The sequence below is a fragment of the Labrus mixtus genome, chromosome 13 (assembly GCF_963584025.1).
Source record: "Labrus mixtus chromosome 13, fLabMix1.1, whole genome shotgun sequence".
In the NCBI taxonomy this organism is placed as follows: domain Eukaryota; kingdom Metazoa; phylum Chordata; class Actinopteri; order Labriformes; family Labridae; genus Labrus; species Labrus mixtus.
Window position 1 is genome coordinate 1886245 of NC_083624.1, and position 25389 is coordinate 1911633.

General features: G+C 43.3%; 2 protein-coding genes across 4 annotated transcripts in view; one reads left to right on the top strand and one right to left on the bottom strand.

The window, feature by feature from the left end:
* slc49a4 (solute carrier family 49 member 4) overlaps positions 1 to 25389 on the bottom strand; it is a 178605-nt gene that overhangs the window by 144957 nt on the left and 8259 nt on the right. The window lies entirely within an intron of this gene.
* The window catches only part of si:dkey-91i10.2 (uncharacterized protein LOC555224 homolog), a 64556-nt gene that overhangs the window by 28372 nt on the left and 10795 nt on the right, over positions 1 to 25389 (top strand). For all 3 annotated transcript variants that reach the window (XM_061053102.1, XM_061053101.1, XM_061053103.1), the window contains exons 2-3: positions 11091 to 11241; positions 15755 to 17469. In XM_061053102.1, the coding sequence (XP_060909085.1) occupies positions 15815 to 17469 (1655 nt within the window). In that variant the 5' untranslated portion in view covers positions 11091 to 11241; positions 15755 to 15814. The remainder of the gene's footprint in view (positions 1 to 11090; positions 11242 to 15754; positions 17470 to 25389) is intronic.

Sequence of the window (25389 nt, forward strand, 5' to 3'; positions counted from 1 at the left end):
GTGTGTGTGTGTGTGTGTGTGTGTGTGTGTGTGTGTGTGTGTGTGTGTGTGTGTGTGTGTGTGTGTGTGTGTGTGTGTGTGTGTGTGTGTGTGTGTGTGTGTGTGTGTGCGCATGTGTAAGTGCTATGTACCTGTCGCTCTTAAGGTTAGCTCTTTGTTGCTGTTGTTATGGATGCTGCCTCAAAGTAAAGAGAGATCCATAACCCTTCATCATTTCAGTCAATGTAAGTGGTAGGTTGTGTCAGAGAGTCAGTCGGCTGATTGGATGACACACACACACACACACACACACACACACACACACAGGTATTGAGATTATGCACATTTTGATCAAGGCTTGTTTTCCTCTGTGATCACAGGGTAATTATGGCCTCCCGCTTCATCAATTAAACATGAGCAGACGGGCAGACTTTGATTGGGTCTAATATTGACCAGAGATATGTGTGTGTGTGTGTGTGTGTGTGTGTGTGTGTGTGTGTCTTTAAACTGATGAAATAGGCAGACCTGGCTATCATTCAAAGTGTTTACTGAGGTTTGCGGACATCGACACAAAAGCTAAGTTTTGGGTTTGGTCCTCCAAATTGCAATCAATCAATACCACAATCTTCTGTTTATTACTTTATGTTAGCGATCATGTACGGTATAGGGAGCGGGTTGTTGTAGCAGAGTGGAACCCCAACCAGGTGAGCAGAGAAGGAACCCCCTCATTTTCCAGGTCATTACACATCAAGTTATCAATCATTTGACACAAATTAGAGCTGCGGCCATAGCGACATCGTTGAAGTCAGACAAGGTGAATAGATCAACATAAACCAGCCTTAGACAAAAATCAATTGGGGGGGCCCTCAAACCCACACCCTCCAGGGCAACGAGAGTAAGTGCTGGCATGTGGGGCCTGCATAGGGAGGTTTCCTACCATCATTGCAAAATTTGCACATTTTTAGCTGCTACTTTAAGGCCCCCTTCTGGTCTGGGGCCCCAAGCAGTTGCCTGCTTTGCTTGTTGACAAGCAGCACCTGTATTTAGCAGTATCCTATACCTCAGTCCATTACTTAATATGCCGTGTGTGTGTGTGTGTGTGTGTGCGCGTGTGTGTGTGCACTTGACACTTTAACCTTGCACAAGTGTTTCCCTAATTGAATTCAAATAATAATGATGTGAATGTCTTGAATGTCGGAAGTCACAAAGAAATGATGAGATTTTATACACTCACTACTTGGTGCTAAGGAGTTTGATATCAGTCATCACACAGGCACACTGCCTATCCATACTGAAGAGAATAACTCTGAGGTTGACTGATTTTATTTGTGTTATTTTCTCAGAGGCGGTTTGGCATAAAAAGCACATCCTCAATAAGAGTCACTCCATGACACTTTACAGGAAAGAGGAGCAACAGGAAATCTAATAAGATAAATGAATACTACAATAAACCTGGAGAACACTCAATTTAAAATAACAACCCCATCAAGAATACTGACTCGTATATGTCTCAGAGGGACATCAAACCCTCCTTGTATCACTTCAAAGCACCGGTGTCTCCCCAGCACTTTATCTTTATTACACGGCCTCATATCACATGAGGGCTGTGGCCCGTCATTTGCATGATTTGACTCCTTTGAACCGTCTCTCAGCGGGGAAACACTCCCTCTTTTGTCCTCTATGAATTTCTGCTGTGTTGCTCATGGAAAACCTCGAGCAGAAGATACAAAATGTTTGCTCTCAGCCGTCTGTAAAATGTATCTGGAACATTTTCCACCTTCAAGCACATCAAATATGAATGAGCCCGAGATGACCTGGAACCACTGAACAGAGCAGGTCGTTTTGCAGATGCTTGTTACACAAAATGAAGCCGCTTGTATGAGATGTTTTAACCCTTCATAGTGCATTAAACTTCTTAGGTTACCATTATAGGCTCTTGGAGTATTTGTGGGTATTTTTTTTTTAAACAAATGTAACCTGTAAATTTACTGAATATCTGAAGTGTTTCTCCTTAAAGATGTAAGTAAACATCAGGATCACACATCACACGAGCAACGCAACAACTGCCTGTGAAGTGTTTTCTCCTTCAAGTTTCCAATACCTCTTGAGACACAGGCGTAAATAGTGAAGTTTAAAAGTGCCCTGCAGAGTTTTCTTGCAAACAGCTTTTATGTTTTCGTTAAGAGTACTCCCCCCCCCCCCCCCCCAAAAAAAAAAAAAAAAAGATTTAAGCTTGAGGTCTTAGCAGAGTTTGGGATATCTCCACAGTTGTTTTGAAGGTAAAATATGAAACGGACTTATCGTGAAATACTTCATTAAGTTCTTTATTTACATGAATCCAAATATCTCCAATAGTGTTCAAACAATAGACTGTATAAAACATGGATGTAGTCTCAGTGGTGTCACCAAGTGAAGCCCAACGATGGTGGTCGCCATATTGAAAATGCTTTCTCGACCTTACATTGAATCAACATAGCAACAGGCTTAGAGGTGGAATTTAGGCGGGCCTTTAGCATCTTGACAAACAGCCACAACAATCCCACCTGTCAGTCAACTCATCTGTGTACCTCTACATAATGAAAGGAGATTTCTTCGTTGTCTTGTATGTAAAAACATGAGATTATTTTTAATGTGATCCTGGCCCTTTTGTTACTTTTATTTATTATTACCGTCCAAGACGCCCAGTGTTGCTTTCTAAATAACCTACATTTTTATATTCATACTAGTTCCCATGCTACAACTCAACACACAGACAGACACAGTGTAAAAAAAAAAAAGACTTCCCTTATTTCCCCATCTGCAGCTTGAGATTCCTGCCGAGCTGAGCTCAGGCTGCTGTAGTAAAACATTTCTAGTGTACAACTCCACTGAGCCCCATGAGACCTGTACCTCACACTCATTCGGTCTAATTAACTGCTCTCTTCCACACTTCCAGCTTTGAAGTTGCCCATGCTCGGAGTCTCCGCGCCCCCGCCAACTTCCCCACCTCCCCTTGCTCTGATGAGACTGGGTACTGTAGGTGTAGCTGACAGTGCCCCCGGGTGGTCCCTCATTAACCCACATTTCACTGGCTGATGGGTTACAGTGAGCGGGGAGGGGGGGAGGGGGGGGGGTTATGTGTCGGTGTGTGTGCATGTGGGAGCGTGTGTAAGAGGGAAATATGGTAATGCTGAATGTTGCCTTTGAAGAACATCCTCAGCATTTTTGTACGAAGTAAAAATAGGAACCCCCTTTTTTTTTTTTTACAACCTTTTCCCTGATTCAGATCACCCAGTTATGATGAATTACAGTCATTATCTGGGCTAATGCTGCATTCAAAATGGAGCTTAAAATTGGGAAAGTCTTCATTCCAACCTCAGGCATTTGAGTCCTTGCAGATTGAGTAAAAGGTTTTTCTGCTCACAAGCTCCAGAAAGTTTAGACCACTTGTTTTAATATCCTTTTAATGATTACAAAAGTGTTAAATGTCCTAAAGGGAGATCTTTTTTTCTTATTCCATTTTTAACTTCGTCCCTTAAATGACCTAAAATGCAACTCGTCTGATTTCTCTTCAACAGATAAAGTGCTGTATTCATACATACACAAACCCCTGACATTTTCGGGATGAGCTGTGTTGTGTCCCTTGAAAGTTACCGTAGCTGCTATAAAGCAGTTGTTGTTGTTGTGCAACAGGGACCCCTCAGGAGGGTTTTGTACTTTATTTAGACGCTGGTGCTGACATTAAAAACAGAAGTTCCTCCAAAAGTCTGTCGTTGCTGGAGAAAGTTTGTATAGGGGAAACCAGTAACCATGACATTTATAGCAAACGCAGCTTACCAGTATGTCGAACACCCATCAACCTTTTCCCCGTGTAACTTTCAGTTTCCATTGATGCAGAAGCTCCTCACATCCAAAATACTTTAAGGCTTCCTGGTGCTTGTAAACTGGTGTAAAAATGTCATCCACTCCCCGTCCTCATCCCTCTTTCCTCACTTCTCTGATTCCTTCCTCATCCCTCCTCCTTTATTTGCATCCTCTCGCAGCCAGTTAGTAAACTAATCCTTCCAGAAGCATTTAATGTGCAGCCTCCACTGATCCTGCAGAGCTTTAACCTCTCCCTCCTCCTCCGTCTATCTTCATCCTGACAGAAGGAGAGCCTCTTCACTTCATTACTATTTTCTTATTAGCGGCTGGCCCTGTGCAGGTCTTAATTCACTGTCTAGATCTTATGTAGAGTGATTCAGCCAAGTGATCTGGTACCCTTTAATATTAATATAAATAAGGCTGGAATACACTTCTTTTTTAAATACACTTCACCATGTTTTTCTAACACTAACATGTGTCTCTAATCTGTCTACAAACCCCCCAATCATGAGAAAAGTCCATCCTCTCTGTCTTTTCTCTGCTCCACTTTTCAGAAAATGTGTGCTCAAACAGGCCGTTTGGAGATTTTCCCTTCATGACATCACAAAGGGCAGTAGCCCCTCCCCCAGATGGGTGACACTCCCACAGCTAGGTGTTTGTTCTGCCCTCTGAGTCTGCTTTCTGACCGATAGAGCATGGTGCGAGAAAGCCCGAGCCACCCAAGACCTTCCAGAGAGGGGGCGTGGTTACACACAGCTCATTTACATATTTAAAGATACAGACACAGAAACAGCCTGTTCTGAGCAGGGCTGAAATAGAGGGGTTTATAGACATGATCAAATACAGGATCAGAGTGGATTTAGAACAAGACACTTCACAGACATGTTAAAGAGAACTCTGAGATTTATTTAAACAGGTTGAAAAGGAGGATAATATGTGACATTTAACAATAACTAGTTTCCGATGTTGAAGTATAAATATCTATACAGCTCTCATGTCAAGTTTTTGAAGCTAAAAAATCATCCTTTTCTTCTTCTGCATATTTTGTGACCTTAACCTACCAATGAATTAAAAGCACATTCATTGATTTTAGGAAGGTAGCAAAATCTTTTGTGACCTTCAAATGTAAACATTTAATGATCAACTGTTAATTTTGCATCGACCAATTAACCAATTAGTTTTTTTTATTTTTTATTATATATCTATTCTTATGATTGTTCAAGAGCAGTGACGTCATCTTATTCTTCTTCTGCATATTTTGGTGTGTCAGCAGAATAGTGCATAAAAAACAAATAGTACAATAAGAAAAGCCAGCAAAACCACAGCTGATTGATTATTTTAATATATGTAGCAACATTAAGAACCACACATTCAGCTTAGGCTATTTTTCTTTATGCCAAGTTCAGAAGCTCTCCTTTAAGTTTGAAGCCTTAAATAGAAACATTTGGACCTTATCAGTGCAGGAGATATCAGTAGAAAACCACATCGTTGTCTCCATGTTGGGAACTTTTTTTCCCCATCTCAAATCCCGCTCGTTGGCTGGAATCTATAATGATAATGGCGGTCAGGTTTTCTTGTGTAAAATACTGCAGATAAGCATCCCGATCAATAGACCTGTATACGCTGAGCCCAGCTTTAGGGGGATAGACTTTCACTGAGATAATGATGCTTACTCCTGGATTAACAGATGACTCACACACTCAGAGGTAGGCGAAGAGGTGAGCCATCAGAGAGGAAGATTAAAGGTGTTAAACTGCACGATACATTAGAGAGGTATTTGAGATTTGTATGAGATGTGTTTGGTTTCATCTAAATCAGCAATGTAAGATATTTTTTCTTTAATGAGGTTGTTAATAGACGTATATTTTGCATGCTGCGTCTTAGAAGATTTTGATGCGGACGTTTCTCTTCCACCATCGCAATCTTTGAGTTTTTTAGAGATGAAGGAGACCATTTTGGACGAGAGGAATGATACACGTTGCTATGTCTGTTTGGGTTGACAGGTTGCCTGTTAGTGTGAAACATTTATAAACATTTACAGTCTTACCTGAATATATGAGACGGATAGAGTCAAGTGTCTGTCCATTTTTTCCAACTGAAATCAACCTGAAGGAGGAAACAGACTTTTTAAATCCATCGCTCCAGCTTGATGCTTGAGACGATGCTTGTAGTAGGATCTAGGAGTTAACTATTGAGGAATGGATCAGTTACAACTTGAACCTTTTGACAGTATAAGCTAAATGTCCTGCAAACAGTAAAGTGTCAGATTTTAATAGAGGCAGTGAAAGTTGTATTAAATGACCTCGTGACTTCTGAGCCGTCTCGTCACCCTTTCGAGCTGGCTGCCTCACATTCACACTCCGTGCTCCCTCGGTCACAGCGCTGTAAGTCACTGTTGTTACAGACTGTTTGTTATTGCTCCTTCAGGGGCTCACTAAAGAGAAACCAGTCAACTGTTTTTCATTGTTCGCTGGTGGCCTGTGTCTGCAGACATGCTGTCCACCAAAGTGAAACATCACAGCGGTCGCTGTTCGAGTTGTGTTTGAGTCCAGACCACATGCCGGCGCAGTGTGAGCGGACAGCGGGCTGCTGTTTTCTGCCCCCTGCTGAGTGGACAACACAGCGTGTGTGTGTGTGTGTGTGTATGTGTTTGTGTAGACTCACATCCCAACAGTTGTAGAAGAGCACAACTGCCCACAATGCATAACAATATAATTATAGCTGAAAGAAAGGGAAAAAAAGTAACAGCTGGAGTATTAAAAAAGTGTCGAAATGGAGATTATCATACAAATAAAAATGTGTTTGTCTGAGTATTTGGATGTAATAATGTCAGGTTGTCTGACTCGTTGTCCTCTCCCGTCCTGGCCTTACAGTCAGCTCTGTCAGCTCTGTCACCCACCTGCTGAGTCGTCCAGCTGTTCTAACGTTAGCCTGCCTTTCACTGGCACTCAGGACTCGAGCTGCAGACTCAGACACCTGCTGAGTCACAGCACGCTGCGTTGAGAGGTGGACGTAAGAGGGTGTTTTAATAATTGTTTAACCATCCAGCTGCCTGGAAGAGGTCAGGATGAAATACTTGAGCACGTTCTCGTACATCCTATCAAAGTCATAGGCTAAACTTTTGAAATATTTACATTTAATAGCAGCCGGTGGAGTCCTTGTTTTCCTCCATCCTCATGTCATCTGTGGCATTATGACGTCAGATTGACAGAAGCCGAACCATTTCTACATAGATCAACTCGAAGTGCTGCACATGGTTAAAAAAAAATACAGAAAATTAGGAACTTTAAGAACATGCAAAGAGATACTGTGTGACGTTGATTTAAAGTAAGACGTTTAAATATTCAGAAGAAATAATAAATATGAGATGATGCAAAAATAAGCAAAACATAACATCTGTGTGTCTGTCACTTTCCTGTGAATTTAACAAATAATACCCTCTGAACGCACACACCAGATGATATGTGACCACACACCTGCCGTTTTAAAAAAAACGATGTCACAGTGGTGATTCCACAGACACGAGATCACTCAGAATCTCTCATAGATCAAACATGACTTCAGAAGGAAAACAAATATGGAGGACAATTCCACGTCGTCTCCTGACAGTCCTGCGTTGTTGTGGTGTGTCTTGCATGCGACTTAATAAAGGGACTCTAAGGTTGCCACAAGGGGGGGGGGGGGTCTTCTTTTTCGACGCTCCGCTACACTGAATAGAATTGGAAGTTCAAAGGTCACATCCATCCAGTTCTTCAGTGTGTTACATTGAGCAACAAGTGGAGGTCACTTTGAACATCTGTTTTCTTTTTTGTCTTCTTTAATACTTTAGGAGAGAGTGACATCATCATAGAGGAAAGTCTTCCCTCACCCTTCCTCTCTGAACTTGTTTGCATCTACTGTCCACTCACAAATATATCCCTCTTCCTCCATCTTGGCTGCCAGCAATCCTGAGCGAACAATGATGGATGTGAAGTGAAACTTGACCGGTTGTTGAAAGTGTCCAGTCCCCCCGGGCTGTTACTGGATTGACACTGTGTCAGAGAGGAGAGGATTCTGCCCTCTAACTTTGCAGACTGTATACTTTGTCAAGCTGTCATATTGGACTATTGATTATATTGTAGTGTAGTTCAAATGCGAGCTGGTGTTCAGCATACTCATTTAAACTTTGTCATGGCACTTCATTATAACGTTGTTTGCTCAGTATATTCTGGGTTTGTTTTGGTGATATCTGAGCTTTTATAGCTTTAGAGCTTTTAGATCAGATATTTGATGTTGGCTGAAAATCAGCTTTGGATTTAAAAGCGCAGTTAGGATCAGGGGATTCCTTTTTACAATTTGTACGACTGCCTGTGAATGCATCATTCCAGCAGAATCCAGATGATCTGTAATCAGAGGCGCCGCTTCTCAACAGGTAAGGCCAGTAGGCAACAACAGTAGGAAACCTCCCTAAGGGGGCCCCATTTAACATCACTCGCTCTTGTTGCCCTGCTGAGTGATGCGTGCATTTTTGCTGTGAAAACCAGTTTGTCAATGAAAGTCAACAAAGAAAAATGAAGAGGAATTAGTCGTCTACAGGCCAGAAAAAAGGAGAGGAGTAAGTGTTGGCTGTCAGACATGATGCTGATGAACGCTGTTAGGAGGGCCCCCCTGTTGTTTTTGCTTAGGGCCCCAAACAGACTCTAGAATCGCCTCTGTCTGTAATCTAAATCAATCTCATGTGAAATCTTCATGCCTTTGAGATTAAGACACAGAATCAAAAAGATTTCTCTTTTTGATAAGGTCAGGTTTATTTGAGCAACATGTATTGTTCTTATACATGTTGCTCTTTCTATTCTTACATTGTGCTTTGTCCTTCACCTCTGTGTTACTTTGATTTCAGTCCATGACGTGATACACAGTGTTTTTGTGGACACGGAGCAGAGAACAGAATATGTTAATTTATTTTAATATATCATTTTGATGGAAGTTTTTAGGCGAACAGACATTTTTGAAGATGAAGAGATAAAAACTAAACGCAAGACAGAGCAAGTGTAAAACAGTCTCCCTCTCTCTCCTCCACCTCTTACACACACACACACACACACACAAACACTAATACACACCACAGCTGGACCAGGCAGACGGAGGCGCGAGTCTTCATGTCTGTAGGGAGCACTGAAGGTGTCAAAAACCATGGAGCACGTTATTATCACCTCAGACATTTAGTCTGACGCACACACACATGCACACACATGCACACACACAACAGTAATAAGACAGCCCGCACAGTCTGCTGAGAAACACTTCTGCATAGTTTAGGAGGATGTGAAGCACCCATGAGGAGAGGATGAATGAAACAGCCCGGAACAGCAGGGAATTGACTCAGTGATTTAAACGCTCGCCGGATAAAGGATAAAAAGAGAGGAAAAAAATAAAATAAATAAATGGGTCACTTCAGTCAGAGCAGATATCCAATTTCTCATTCCCTCTCTGAAAAGCCTATCGGTTTCAGTGGGATTGTCAGAGCGAGGTCATTCTGTGCGCAAGAAGAGCGAGAAGCCTCCCAGTGTGCGGAATAAGAGGGGCTGAAGATGCCGAACTGATTCAAAGTCTTTCAGAATCACTTTGAAATCAACATATCTGCTCACCAAAAAAAAGTGAAGAGGATAAAAGTTCTGCACAGAAGAAGCAGGATTCTGCATGGGAAACCGAGGGAGGGTCCAAGGGAAAGCAAGCTGTCAGTCATCCAGCACTCTTGGGATGGAGGAGTGACTGGAGGGGTGTGTGTGTGTGTGTGTGCGGGGGGGGGGGGGGGGGGGGGGCTCATTTCTAAGTGACAGTCACTTGTCAAAGCTGTGGAGGCTGCAGCTACAGCACTCTGCATCCCAGAATCCCGCAGGGAGGAGGAGGAGGAGAGAGGAGGAGAGAGGAGAGGAGATAGTGGCTGTTTACGTCACAGGCCATATGACCTGAGCTTAGAATGACAACATCGTGTGGCTGAAGGTGCTGTAGTGGTGGATGCAGAGTTTGGCGGTGCGGCCGTGTTTACAGACGAGGTGGGGCGTCTTTTTCGTTTGTTCATTATTCCTGCAGAGCTGCGTGTGAGTCGTGTCTGTGATGCACTTTTCAGGCTCTTTTGTTTTTAATTTCAGGCGCGTTGGCCTACATTGCATTCATGTCTGCTGTGACGTTATTCCAGGAATTTGTGTGGTTTATGCCTCTTCCTGGATTATTTTCCTTGGTGTTTAAATTTGCGTCAACAAACTTAATGCTGAGTTTTAATCCATTGACTACAGTTGATCCACAGTTTGTACTTACCTGCAGTGTTTTTGGAGAAAGACGTACAGTATGTATTATTCTTACTAAACTAGTGGTGATTGTTGATGTCGTGTTTGTCCATGTTGCTGTCGCTCACTTTTGAGGTCGATGCACAACACATATTTCTACCAGATATTTATTCTTTAAGAAGCTCTAACCTTCGTATTTATTATATTTATGCATTTAATGTTTATTCATCTTAATCACAATTATACTAGTGCACCAGGTTTTATTTTATTATAAAGTGTTTACATGCATTTTGTTGCATTATTAGTTGACAGGTCAAATTTCCAATTTTTGCAGGAGGTGCAGGGACAGGACATTTTATTTACATTTAATCTATTCTGGTTTCTTTCTCATTGCATATATCAAAGACCACCTGTCCAATCTATTTTGTTTTTTTATTTATTGCTTATTTGATGGATGCAATTGCATTATAGGATTAGATATTATACATATAGGATATTAATATTAATCCTCTTTAGAGTCCTCTGCATTTTCAAGCAACACCATTAACTTCCCCTCCTACATATATAAGTGTTCATTCAATATAGTTATCATATTAAGGTAAGAACATGCTGTTGATTTAAATCTAGATAAGTAGAATTTAATATTGAATTATGACATCATTGAATAACCACATTGCATAATGATCTGCTGGCTGTTTTCCACGCTTGCTCATTTTGTTTGATTCTCTCTGTTGTAATCTCTCTGCTGACAGAGAAACACTAATTATGTAATTGACTCAACATCTAATTCAATCTGTAAAAGGAGGACACGGTTTGTTTTACAGTATCAGGATACATCTGCGATTCAAGCCTGCAGTCTCGGTGTGTGTCTCTCCTTGTCTCGCAGAGTGAAAAGCAGAAGCAGCTTTTGGCAGAGCGATCATCTCTTGTTGTTATTTTTAGAAAAAGGAGCCCTTTGATTGATGTGCTCTTTGCTTCTTCTTTCTCTGTCTTTACTCGTAGCTCGCGGCCACGTCTGTCTGGCTCAGTGGAAACTCCAGACAGACATCGTGAACCGAGAGGAGAGTGAGGAAGAGGAGGCCGGGCACTTTGGGATCTGAGCCAATGACCTGTACGAGGAGAGGAGCAGCGCAGAGGCTTTGATTAAAATGGGGTAAGTTTCGAGGATCAGACTGCACGCTGCCGGCTGCTGCAGGAACTGCTGGCTGCAACGCGAGGACTCGTTTTCAAAACCTGATCTCTGCAACACGATGCTGACTGTTAGGTAACCTCGGCCCAGTCAGAGAGGAGGGGAGATAAGCCGATAGCAAAAACAGGCACTGACTCAACCAACAACACAGAGATGTTCTCATGCACTGACAGAATTACACAGAAGCATTAGAGCAGGAGATCTGAAATAATTAATGGAAATTCTACCAAAAACACAAACATTTGCAGGTTTTGTGAGTCTATTTGGAAGGCAAATCAGATCTCAGCTTTGTGTTGCCGTACACATAATACCATCAACAATATTAACACTATTATAATTATCATTTAAAAAAATATCGGTATTCATACATATGTATAGTAAACGGATCGGAACTGAAAAAATGTGGACCATCATTTAGTGCTAGTGGTTTTTTTGGAGGGAGGGGGGTTTGGAGAGATAGGACGGTGGATAAAATCAGGGAGTGAGAGAACTGGGACTGACATGCAGGAAAGGAGCCACAGGTCGGATTTGAACCTGGGCTTGTGACCTCTTAAAGGTTCTGTGGTAAGATAGAGGGATCCTTATTCCATCTTTATCAAATGTTGCAGGTCATGTAATTTTAGTCAGCAAGCATTGCAAACAGCTACACCATTATCACTATAACTGAAAAACAAAAGAACAACATGAACCTGCAAATATACTGTCGATTTCTAAGTATGAAAGGGAGATTTTAACTTCTAACCGCAAACTTGGAGACACACTGTTGTTTAAAGCTGAAGCCAAAAGATTTCTCTTAACTGAAACCAAAGGGTTTACTCTAAACCATGAAAACTGTCCAGACAGAGACAGTACACAATACAATGCATGTCGGTACATTTTAAGATTGAGGGACTCAATAATACAGCAGATAAATAGTTTAAAAGGCGTTTGTAGGTGTATTAAATATTGCAGAGAGTGACAGTGAATCTGATCACTTTTGGAGCCTGTCCTCTTCACGCACTTTACCGTTCATATCTGGAGGAACCAGCCTCCGTGCATGCTGGGACATGGTGGCTGATTTACTGTCCTGCTGGTAGGGATGAGTTATTCCTCAGTTAGCTCCAGTGACAGAGAGAGCGGAGAGAGTGCGGCCCTCCAGAGAGCCTTTATTCTGGCAGTAATTCAACCAGAGAGAGAGAGAGAGAGAGAGGCAGAGCGAGCGAGGCACAGGCATGCTGAGCTGCATGCTGTCTGATATTCAGACACACGCTCCAGCTAATTAAACACAAATTCCACATAATCAGCAATTTTTTTCTCCTTATCAACATGCACACATATTCTTGTCTGCCAAACAAGATAATAAGAAAATTTGGGAAAGAATGCAAAGGCCAAGAGATTAGCTGGTTTCACATGCAGCCATCCTAATAAACGTGAAGGTGGTCCTAAAGAAAAAGAAAGAGCCCAGTGTGCTGATGTAAACTTAAAAAACAACATATGATGCAGATGCAGGATTCCTCTTGCTGCATCAACAGGTTGCCATAGTTCGTTTTTTTCTGTTTTGTTATTTTTTCTGGCCATTTCTGTCTTTTATTGGAAAGGACAGCTGAAGAGAGACAGGGAACATTTGGGCGGAGAGAGTTGAGGATGACGTGCAGCATTTCTTTTTCTCTCTTTTTCCTTGAAGGCTGTTGTTTATGAAATGATGTTTCCAGGAATCTATTTGCATTGACGTCTCAGTTCCAGTCCTCTGTCTTGAACGAAGTCACTTCAGATCAACTGATCTCCTCTGTTTTTCTGCTTTGGGTGCGCTTTCATTTAATAAACAGTCAACAAATTCAATTTGATTGAAAACCCGCCTGTGCTTGTTCTGATTGAGGTTACTGATCAACTCCGATCGTGGCCTTGCTTACCTCCAAGCATGCGAGGAATGGAGATGTATCTATTACTGCGAAGCTGCAGAGAAGCGCGGCGGCCTGTTCGTGCTGTGGCATTAGGGAGGGTATGAGCCTAGAGATGATTTGGGTTTTATTATTCACATAATGCATCAGGGATGAGCCCTCTGAGTCGCTGTTTCATAATCATAATCACAGTCACAGCTGTAACCCTGCTCTGCCGACTGCCATGTAGACAGAACACGAGAAACGGATGACAGGCGCTCGACATGCTGTTTGTACTCATTACAGAGTGAGGGAAGGAGTTCAACCGGCACCGTCTTCCCGGGCTCTCTCGGCTCTCAGCTAATCTACAACTGCTGTCTGATTAGTCAGAAGGAGAAGAGCAGAGCGGGCCGCCAGTGGACAGCCGAGCAGTTATCTTCATTTCTGTCCCCTCGGCTTACAGCTTTCTCTCAGCGTCACACTCATTTCCTCCCTTTTCTGCCTCATCTTTGTCTCTTCTACCAGCTCTCCTCTTTGTATGTTCTCTCTCCTGCACTGTCTGTATCCTCTTCTCCATCTCATGTTTTAATAGCCTGACAAGCAGGGCAATAATCCCTTTATTATTATTCTTGCTGCAGAGAGAGAGAGAGGGAGAGAGAGGGAGAGAGAGAGAGAGAGAGAGAGAGAGAGAGAGAGAGAGAAAGGAAAGCCTGAGGGTGTAGAGAGGGAGCCATTTATATGAAATGAATGTGATTATTCTGGTGAAGGAACCACGCTTCAGTGTCACTGTCTCTGCCGTCATAGTTATCCAATATTCCAATATGTAAGTGGGCCGAGCTGTCGTCCCTGTGGCTGAAGAACCTTCTAACAAATCTCCGTCACATGGCCAAAGCCGGTGACAAGGTCTGAACCGAGGAGTCAGCGATATAAGATCTGAGCTGTACTATGAGGAACATGATGTTTACAGAAGGGCAAGTGGTGTTGTTTCAATCAACGTGACAACGCTACTATGGAGATTTTTAAGGGCCCGAGCACCGACCTCGGACTGTCAGACGGAGGAGTTGTGGAGTTCGATGGCAGCCAGGCCCAGGTTCTACGAGGGTGCATGCAAATAGGTTGCATTGCACCCTCATTTCACATTTCTGCACCCTCAATTAAATGGATAAAAAAATGCAAAGATAGGTTTGTTTTTGTTTTTTACAATAAGTAATCAAGGTTTTCAAATGACAACAGTGACTCAGATTGAGTTTACCACATCCACGATCTGATGGTCAGGACAGGTGTCTCATAACACCTACACTATCTTTCATTGCTGTCCCTGTAGCTGCACCCCCCCCACCTTCATTTCAGAGGCACCCAAAGTCATTTTTCCGTAGATCTGGGCCTGATGGCCGCAGGCAGAAATGATTTCCTGTGACATTCTCAAATTCATTTTGGGGGTAACATGTCTTGCAAACATTTCCGGATTTCCTTTTTGTTTCCAGTTTATTGAGATTTATTTGGGACCATTAATTCAGTCAGCTGGGTTTTTTTTATGAAACAACAACATGATATGATCTTATCATCATAATGGGATTCCACTGAGAGTTATTTTGAACAATGTCCCAGCTTATGATAGCGAAGCAATGTTTTTTTTTTTCTCATTTTAGATTTAAATCAGTTTAAAATTTGTAATGAAGTTAAGTCAATAAATCTATATATTAAAGCTTCCAGGAAAACCAGAATCATGATTTAGATCTATCTCTGTAAGTATCTGGATAAAATGGTCCACACAAAGAACAAGATAGAGTCTGTTAGGCTAATAATGAAAGCATTACACTGTGGGTGCTGTGTTTTTGTATATATAGTGTATATATCAAACTGTAGGTTAAGTTTTGGATGTGGAATCCATCTTATTGCTGTGAAATCATCCACAATTTGCCATGCCAATATAATGTAATATGACTTTAAAGCTCCTAGGAGAAACTTTTTGGTGCCTCCTGTGGACAAAACGGCTCCTTCAAACTCTTTGGTGACCTTGTCCTGTACGATGAAAGATCTCATCCTGCTTTCTTTTAACAGTCAAACGTATGGCTCATTGTAAATCTGTACCTTGGTAAATGTAAACACTACCTGTTTTGTCCACTTGACTGACACTGTGTCAGCTGTTAAAGGCATTTTAAGTAACTACGTTCAAATAATCTTATCTAGTCACTGATGGTGTTTGCTTGAGAATTTCATATAGAGGCATCGGTTTGTAAAAAAGCACAGGAGCTTTAAATAAAGTAGACTTGATAGCTCAACCTAAAACATTTTAAACACTCGGCTATTCATCGTTCTGCTTTACAGATTTAATGTAAAATCATCTCTGCAAGGACAGCGGAAAAAAACAAAGCTGTAAAGAAACTTGATTTGTTGTGTAATGTCATTGAAAAGCAAAATCCAGGATCTTAGAGGTCAAAATGCAGGAAACTGTGAGCTGTTAAAATGACACCACATGATGTGCCTATGAAAAAGAAGACAACAGGACTGCCTGCTGGCTCTGGTGTTGTCCACATGAAAGTCTGTGTCATCTTTATATCTCTGATCATATCATCATACACTCTCTCTCTCTCTCTCTCTCTCTCTCTTTGTCCCTGCAGGCTGCACATCTTCACACCTGCTGACTTTGTGTCTGAGGGCCACTCGCTCAGCTCGCAGCCATGCCGGACGTAAAGCCTCCACCGCCATGTGACTACCCCTGCACCTCCTCCGCCGCAGCCTCCGCCGGCTCTCCTGCCGGCTGCGCCTCTCCGCTCGACCTCCTCATTGACATGGAGCCCTGCATCGCCAACCTCCCCCTGTCCCCCGACCCCTTGAACTCCTTCCCTCGACACAGGCCTGGCGTCTCTCACTACCCGGGCGTCCAGGGGCCTCCCTTCCCGCTCATGGCCCGGTGTAACAGCAGCACCCTGCTCACTAACCTGGGCCTGAGGTACTGCTCCAGCAAGCAGGGCCCTCTGTCTGCGGGGCCGGGTCAGGGTTTGGATCCTGGCTCCTGTGGCCACACAGGGAACAATGGCAGCAGACCGTATAGGAGCATGGAGAATCTCAACTGGAACAATATGGCTGATTCTGGACTGTATGGATTCAGTGCTGCCCCCTACAGGAGCATGGACAGTGAGTTTATTTTACGCTACACCTCTACTAGTCACTGGTGCGGGGGATCACAAGATGGATCTCTGGTTGAGGCCCATGGACTGGTACCAAACCCCGAGAGCCTTGCCTTTTATCCTCGACATGGACTAGCAAGAAAGGATCTACCCATCTTCCCTCAGCTGCTGTTTCCAGGTGGCGTTGACGAATGGGATGCGAGGAAGGGCCTGAGGGAGAAGCTCCGCCTTCAGAGCGCGAGGTCTTCAGTTGAACCTCCGAAACCTCTTCCTCTGCGGCCTCAGATGTCACCAGGTGCTGCACCCATCGACAGGGAGGGCGTGCATCAAGTCAACTCACACGCCGGATCGAGGCCGGTGTGCACGATGCGCCTCACAAACCACGAGGACATCAAGCAGGAGGTCCTGAGGCGCTTGCAGCTCCGACGGCAGAACAGCAGCCCCAACCTGGTTCTCCAGAACTCCACACCCAGCCCGAACGGGGTGAAGACTTCCTACACAACGGACAACATCGCAAACAACAGGAGCAGATCCAATTCTGCATCTGAGCGCTGCAGACCTCCTGCGGGGCGCCTTCACATCCCTACCTTCGAGGAGTTTAAGAGGATGAGGCAGAGGGAGGGGCAACAGGGAAAGGAGTCCACAGCGGGACCTGTGGTGTCTAGAAAACCTGAGGCTGATTTGCAAAAAGAATCAGGAGGTAAAATACCTCCTTCTGATGAGACGATCCTTCAGTCGAGCTCTAGTGGAAGAAACGGGAAAGACTCTGAGAAGGTGGAGGGAGACATGTGCAAAGGTGAAAGGACAGGCAGCAGTGGTGAAGCCCTGCACACTGTCACCTCCTCAGAAACACCTCCATATAACGCCAGCGCAGCACCTATCTCCACCTCTGTTACCAGCACGTACTCTCCCATCCGCACGGTTCCCACCCCGCGTGCCCCTCTGCAGACACTGGCCAGCTCAGCGGCCCGGGAGAAACTCCCCATAGCTGCGTTGGGAGAGGATGGGAGCACCCGGCGGAGGAGGAGCAGTTTGGAGCCGGCTGGGTCAGTTCCCTTCCCGCCCTGCAGGGAAAACTGGGAACGGCCCTCCAGCTGCTGCCCGGCTCTCCTCCTGGAGGGGACAGACCTGTCCAGCTATGGAGCCAAGATCTATAAGATGAAGGACGGACTCATCGGCTCGGCACTGGACCTCATCAAGAAAAGGTTAGTCCAGTCAGAAAACTCAAGATTTGAATTTGTTTCAAAATATTTATTGCAGCAGCAGAACATAGTTTGTGTTGGCTCCGACCTCATAACTCCTCACAGATGTCTCTTAAAAACAGAAATAGCTTAGCTTTAAAAGACCGCAAAACTGGGGGATTGTGGACAATGCAGCTAAAGTTGACTGTATGAACTAGCTTGTAAGGATCACATTTTAGTGTCAGAAGCGCTCTGGTTTCTGTATGTAGTCTGAGTAGTATCATCCACTTGCATTTCAGCAGGCATTGGTTGAGGGTACTGCAGGGAAAACATCCTTTCAGTAAGTAAAGAGGTGACATGAAAGAGGTGCATGTAGCTGCCACAGTGCTTTTTGAAGTCTCTCCAATCATTTAATTCAAAATCTGAATAAGAGGGTTAAGTAGCCTGCTGACATGTCTACCCGTGGCGTCGACAGGATTACATTTCATAGTAAGCACAAGGACTATTCCAGCGCGTGTTGGGACACCTTTATTTTCAAGGTTCCCACGCCCACATAGAGGATCACAGAGAGAGAGAGAGAGAGAGCACAAATGCTACCTATATACGACACCAAATCTCGGATTAACCACAAGTAGCCAGAAAACTGTCCTTAAAAACAACCGCCAGCTAAATATTCGGAGCCATGTCCTGAGATTTGATATGCCATTAAAGCTATTCCAGAGAAACATGAAAGTCAGTATTGAGCTTGAATCTAGCCTGCAACATGTTAAGTTTGAAATAGTCAGATGTCCTTTTCAGCTCGTCAGCCGTAAGAAAGCTGATGTCACCTGGAGAAGAGTGGCACATACTGTGGATGTTTGCTGCTGTGTGCAGAAATTGTCTTTTCAAGATTCTTCTGAGCTTTGAAAGCAGCCACTGATGGAGATATCTGTGGTCTTGAATTGCTCCCAGACTTCATCATGGACTAGCCGGCTAGCTGCCATTAAGTCATACCACGAATGCTAGCAGTGCTAACATTAGCAGACTCTGTGCCAGTATTACACTCGGCACAGGCTTCACTGCAAAGATGCGTTTTGTAAATTCTATGTTACTAAAATTCTTCCCAAACACACAAAATGAACGTAATTCAACACAGCGTCACAGAAATGTTTTCATACTTGTGCTGTAACCCTTGACCTTCACTGTGACTACACCAATCAGACGCCTTCAAATGTATTTGCATTGACACGTTGTTGAGTGGATGAAGCCACAGACCTCGACTCAAAAACAGAAATGAAAGAAAGTAAGGGGAAAAAGGGCGGAGTCACTGTATCTACCTAACCACCTGCACACAGTCTGCTCATGCACTTACTCTTGAAAGTCGAACAAAAAAAAGCTCCATGCAACATAAATGAGAACAAATGGTGCATGAATTATTTCTTGTTCTGCTCGTGCTGCTCAGTTCTTCTGAGACCAGTGTTTCACCAATTAGCATGAGATTTTTTTAATCCAGTTAATCCTTTTAGTTGTGAAATGAGATTCTGTAGTTCACGTCACATGTGAGCCCTGTAGGAGCTTTCCTCCACGGAGGTGTGTGAGTGTGTTTATCGATGTGTGTGAACACACTTTCATGTAGAGCCAGGGTGTTGCATCTGTGTGTGCGAGTCCATCTGTTTAAGCCTTAAACGTGTTGTTGTGTTATCGATTCATCTCTGTTATTGTGCTAACAGCTGCCGGAGCTAACAGTGTTGGCTCTTCAGACGAGCCTGTGGGCGGGCGGGTTGGCATGAAGCATGTCAGACTGGAAGACTGGCAGCGTCCCCGCAGACCTGCTGTCTCTCTCCTGTCTCTCACTGTCAGCTGCTGGATAAATAAATGCAGTTTTCACCCCCCCCCCCCGTCCCGGTTCATTCTGATCAAGGACAAAACAAGACAAGGGTGCGTTTTTACGGCTCTGTGGTGCCAAGCGGGTCCGGGGCTCCTTGCAATGTAAATATTAGACCCTGAGCACAGAGGAGCTGCTTGATAAGGCCAGTTGAACGATACAAACTCCGCCCCACGCTGAAGGCTGCGGAGTTGTGGTAGATAGGAGATATAGTCGGTATCTCTCTCTGCCTGCCACTGACTGTCGCTTCTTTGTCTGCACTGCTGGATAGGATGACGGATGTCTGAAGCTGCATGAAGGCAGCAGAGAAATAACTGCTGTGTGTGTGTGTGTGTGTGTGTGTGTGTGTGTGTGTCTTTGTGTGTAGGCTACAGTGTGTGTGTGAAAGTGCAGAGCTGCAGTCTTGGTTATTTTATCACTTTATAAATGTGGAGATAAAAGTGTCTTGAAATTGCTTCTTTAATCTGATAAACACTAAAACAAGACTTGAAGCTATGCATGTGGCTTCACTGATGTTTTCCACTTTCTTTGTAAGAGACTGGTGTGAGATGTTTTTACAGTTTGAATTGTGACATTACAATAAGGAGATGGCCGTTTCACTTGCAGTATAAAGGTTATGGGACCGTTGTTACCTCAGATGTCAATCTATAAAGTTGAGAAACCCGGCTCGGCGGCAGGGCGCAAGATCTCTGTTTCGAGGAGGAGAACAGGAGAAGTCGGCTATCAGGTGAAGATCATAAAACCCTTAAAAAGTCTCCTTAATGTATTATATTCAGAAATATGAGGAGGATTTATTCACTCTAGTTTTGAGCTACATGCTAACATCAGAGCGCTAACATACGAATGCTAATCCAGACTTAAGTTCCCATTTTCCCCATCAAAGTTTGTGTTTTAGGCATGCCAATGTGCTTATTGTCTTTTAATAAAAAGTGCAGCTCAGGTTGATGATAATTTAAATGGATTTGGCTGTTAACTGAAATATATGGTCAAATTAGACCTGATGAGCGAAGATGACACCTTAAGGGTTCCCCACAAGTTACATGCAAGTCATCCTGCCACCCATGAGGGAGAAGAGAGACCGTCAGGGGCCCCGCCCACTCACAGAAACTATTAAAGGCACGATGGCAGAGACTCGTCGCAAGAATACAAGTCAAGGAAAATCAACAGACTCCACAAACCGCCGATTCTTTTTGGTTTGAAACACCTAAAAGGAATGAGAATCTGAAGACAGATTTGACCGGTTTTACCAAGAGTTGAACCAAATCAACTTTGGGCTGTCATATCTAAATCTGTCATATCTGCACTCGGTCAGGACACTCAGGGAGGGGTGGGGGAAAGTGAAACCAAAAGCTTATTGGTTTAAGACACTGGTGCTGAAGTACAACATCTACTGCATATCTAATCTGAAAGTCACATATTATACCTTTAAATGTTTCCAGTTTTTAAAAATAAAAACCAGACAAAAGTAATATCCACACATAAGAGGCTGGAATCAGACAGCATTTTAGCATTTTGCTCTCAGACGAACCAGAATAGTCGATTGTCTCCCAATCGATGAGTCGACTAATCATTCAGCTTCACTGCGACCCTCTCTCTCAGAACCCATCGGCAGGGCCAGAAGCTCACATTCAACATTGTTTATTCCAGCTGAATTAATGACTTATGTTGAAAAAGCACCTCGGAAACGCAGCGCCATACATACGCACCCCTCGTGATTTAAAAGAGTCTCGAGGCTCTGTGAATGTTTTAATACTTAGAGATTTAATTAATGAAACATGACAGTATTCTGTGTGATCTCTTCCACCCTGAGGTGTTTGACTTCTACCCAGAAGTCTCTTTGTTTAAGTGTTTCCCGCTGCTGAAGTTGCATTGTGTTACTTAAACAGCCCTAGTGTGTTATTGGAGTAATATTCATGTTATTACACCTGGGAGGCTTTTCTAGAAACACCGTGAAGCAGTAAAGAGCTCCGTTTATTGTATTCTGCCGTAAAGGTGTTATGTGTACCGTGTTGATGAGGGAGGCATGCGTCCACTTGTTTTATTTATGTCTATTAGATGCACGCGCAGACGTAAATATATTAAACTCTTTGCAGTGATATATGCATCTGTGAAGACGACAGCCGGGCTCAGTTCAGAGTCAAACCGTGTAGAGCGGTGATCGATCACATGCAGTGTTTCCTGATAGATTAAGCTGCAGGTTATTACTTCCCATGCATCATCCGCAATGTGACAGCTAATACTGTGAAGGAAAGGCTTTTAATGACAGTTTGTCAGAAGGGGGGAAACTGATAGGATGCTTCAAAACTGTATTAATTAAATCTGGCTTTTTCGTCTCGGCGGCACAAGCTTAATTTGGACACTTGGACACCTCTGATCGGCTGTGATGGCTTTGTTTGTTGGATTTAATTACGTGCGTAATGCAAAACAGTAGACGCTGACAGATTTGTCTAGTTTAATATGATGAAAGTGTGTGTGTGTGTTAAAGTGCCACAGAGCACGAGAGAGGACGGAGACAGCTGAGAAAAGACGGCGTTATGTAAGAAGCATTAGAATAATGAGACCTCTTGTTAAGTCACCTCAGGATATTTGAGGATACTTTACAGGCTAACATTAAAGTGAATTGCATACCATAGCAGAGGTTAAGCCGGGACTGTAGAGAAGTGGATTTGACAGAAATCAGTCAAACATGCTGCGGTTCCTGCTCCTCGAATACATTTCGATTTAATACATATGGGTTTTGGACTCATGGTCGGTCAGCAATACGAAACCATTCAGAGCTTTGGTTCTGTGCTCTGATAACAGGTGTCACATGGTGTTTTCACGAGAAAACAAAACTCCTGAAAATACTGTCTTATATTTTCAGGATTGAGCTACATGTGTTAACGCAAACATTTTTTCACCAGACTTTGTCCAGTCCCCTGTAGTGTGAGAGCATTGGGAAATATTATTGGAAAAGTCACTGCAAGCGAGCCGGCCGGGATGATGACTTTAACATCCCGCGACCAGCGCAAGCTTCCTGCACATAGCGAAGCTGTTACATACTCTCATAGGCTTGGCAGTATGTTCTTTCCATGGAATCATGCAATTGCATTTAGCACTGATATAAAGGCAACAAAAAACCCTCATTATACCGCTGGACTCACACACGTCTGCCGGGCATTTAGGATTTCCACAGTGTCTTTTTTTTATGTCGTGCCTCCTGATCTGTATTAACTAGGGCTGAACGATAGGGGATTTTTGGTGCCGATACAGATATCAATATTAGGTAAAGAAAAAATCTGATGCCAATATATTGACCAATACATTTTTTAGATCTATGTTCGATCTGTAGAGATAGATAGACATAGATATACATATTTATTGCGTTAATCCATCAAATGCAGTTATCAAACGCTTGTGGAAAAGATATATACAGCATAAGGAAGACAAGATGGTCACTCACCTGGAAAGTAACTGCACATGTACGTGCATCAACGCTTAACACTCTGGAGAGTGATGATGCTTGTTGTCATCCATACAGCGCCCTCTGCAGGTGACAGACAGAAAGAGAACTGCTAGTGGAAAACAATGATACTCAAATGAAATTATATTTGGCATTTCAATTAATTTAGTAATATCGGCACATATCTGCGATAAAATTAGCCGATACCGATAGCGACTGGGTATGCTAATATCGGCTGATAGTATTGGCTGGTCGAGAAATCGGTCGGGCTCTAGTGTTTACAGAAGAATCCCTTCATTTCCTTTGGTAAAGAGTGCATGTACTTTCGTCAATCTCCGCCTGGCATTAACATAATCATCTGGTCAATATTGGAAAAATCTCATGTTTTCACACATATTATACACAAACAGTTGAGACAGTTCATGGGATAAGGCAAATAAAAAGCAGCCACAGCAGTGACAGTTAAAATACTCTGGACGTGCAGCCTTACATTCAAGCTCAGGAGGCAACATCACTCTATCTTTAATGTATTTATAGCTGCTGCTGCTGTCGGCTAAAAACCATGTAGCACTGCCATGATCAACACATAACCCCCTCCTGCTCCTGAGACGAACCCCCTCCCCCTCCCTCCCTCATAAACAAACACCCCTTTGAAAGAAGAAGTCAATATTTCTGGCATTTACAGCCTTTCTTTCTTTCATTCTGAGAGCCAGACGTTGTTGAGACTCTATTATGGGCCTTGACCCCTCAGCTTATTAAACCTGCTGAGTCCATAAAGAACCACAAGCACGTTTAATTTGTGAAAAATATAATAATCTCTAACTTGCTGTTAGAAAGCTTCTTTTCTTTTCTTTTTTTGCAGAGGTATTATGTTTTTCGTACTCATGCCCGCTGGACTGTGAAGCTCACCAGCGTTTAAAAAAGAAAATCAATAAACATTGCATACTTGGTAGTTCCTGTTGTTAATTATGTCTGTCAGCAAAATAAAAAGATGTGTGCATTACTTTGAAGCTACACTGATCAATATGACTACATGACACGTAATGAGAAAGGAGTCGCTTCAGGGAGGAACTCAAAGGGAAACACCATCATTACATGAGAGTTTGATTTTCTCACTAAAATCCGTAATTTTTTCAAACTTCCAAATTCTAGAGGAGAGAAGAGGGATGTTTATAAAAATGTTCTTATAGGTTGCTTTACAGTATTGTAATTCACAGTAATGAAGTTTTCCAAGCAGCTGTGTGATTGAATAGCGTACATTCTTTGCCCTGGGTTTTGACTCTCAGGCTAGATTGATGTCACTGGCTGCTATCTGATTGGTGGAGGTTATAAGACATGGACGTCACCTGTGGGTTTCTGAAGAGGCATTTTGAACCCAAACGATGGTTGTGGCTTTTCGGGAAAAAGTCCAAAAAGGTTGGCTTAAAAATTCAACCCTGAAAATTTCAGGAAAGCTGTGTGTGTGTGTGTGTGTGTGTGTGTGTGTGTGTGTGTGTGTGTGTGTGTGTGTGTGTGTGTGTGTGTGTGTGTGTGTGTGTGTGTGTGTGTGTGTGTGTGTGTGTGTGTGTGTGTGTGTGTGTGTGTGTGTGTGTGTGTGTGTGTGTGTGTGTGTGTGTGTGAAAACACCACATGTCAGTCTTTTTGAATGAGACGCACACAGATCTCTACAAGTTTGAGATTTTCCCACAGTCTTGTTTTTTAACAATAAGGAATAAATGATGATCTGTTCTTTCTTTAGATGCCTTTATCACATAATGTCAAAAGTTTTAGAAAGAAATGAGCTCATATTTTACTATGATGATTTAATTTTTCAGTCGTTTAATTACAAACTAAGCGACAGATTTACTGTAATCTTTTTGAGCCTTTTTTATTTTGGCAAATATCTGAAAAATGTGTTTAAAGGAAAAGAGAAATGACAGCGAAGAGCGGTGAAAATAGAGAAACAGAGAAAATGATTGTGTTTGTGGTTCGTGTGGAGCGTCTCTCTCCGAGGACACACCTATTTCTTAGACTTCCTTTATCCGCTGTGTGTTTGTTTCGTGCACTTATAAATGCATGCACAGGTCCCTGCAGGTGTGCATCTGTGGCTGTGCTCGTGGATTTGTGCATTTCAGTGTAGTGCAGATTTTAGTGTAGTGGTACAATGTGTGAGACTCTGCATGTGTGCTTCTGTGAAGGTGTGTCAGATCGCATGCCGGCTGCTGTGTGCTGCAAGAATGGATCCCCAGCTGACAGACAAAGGAATGGAGGAAAAGAATGTGCGTGTGAGCTGGCAGTGTCCCTGTGGTCCCGGGGTTCAGGTGTTAATGTCCACTGATGGGTCTAATTGCTGTCCTATCGGGAGGGGGGGGGGGGTGAGACTGAGAAGGGAGGCATTGATTTGGGTGTTTCGGGGGTTTAGAGGGAGGAAGGAAGAGAAGGAAAAGGGAGGGCTAGGACGGAGGATAGGAGAAGGAAAGAAGGAAGGATGTGAGCTGGAGAGGGAAGAATGAATGAAAGAGATGCTGTATGGATACAAGAGCTCTGCCAAAATTACAATTTCACTTCCTCTCTTCTGCATCCTGATTCTATCCTCCCTCCCTTTTCCCTTTTCTCCTGCTCTTCCTCATTTCTTCGCCTTCCCTTCTCCCTTCTCCCC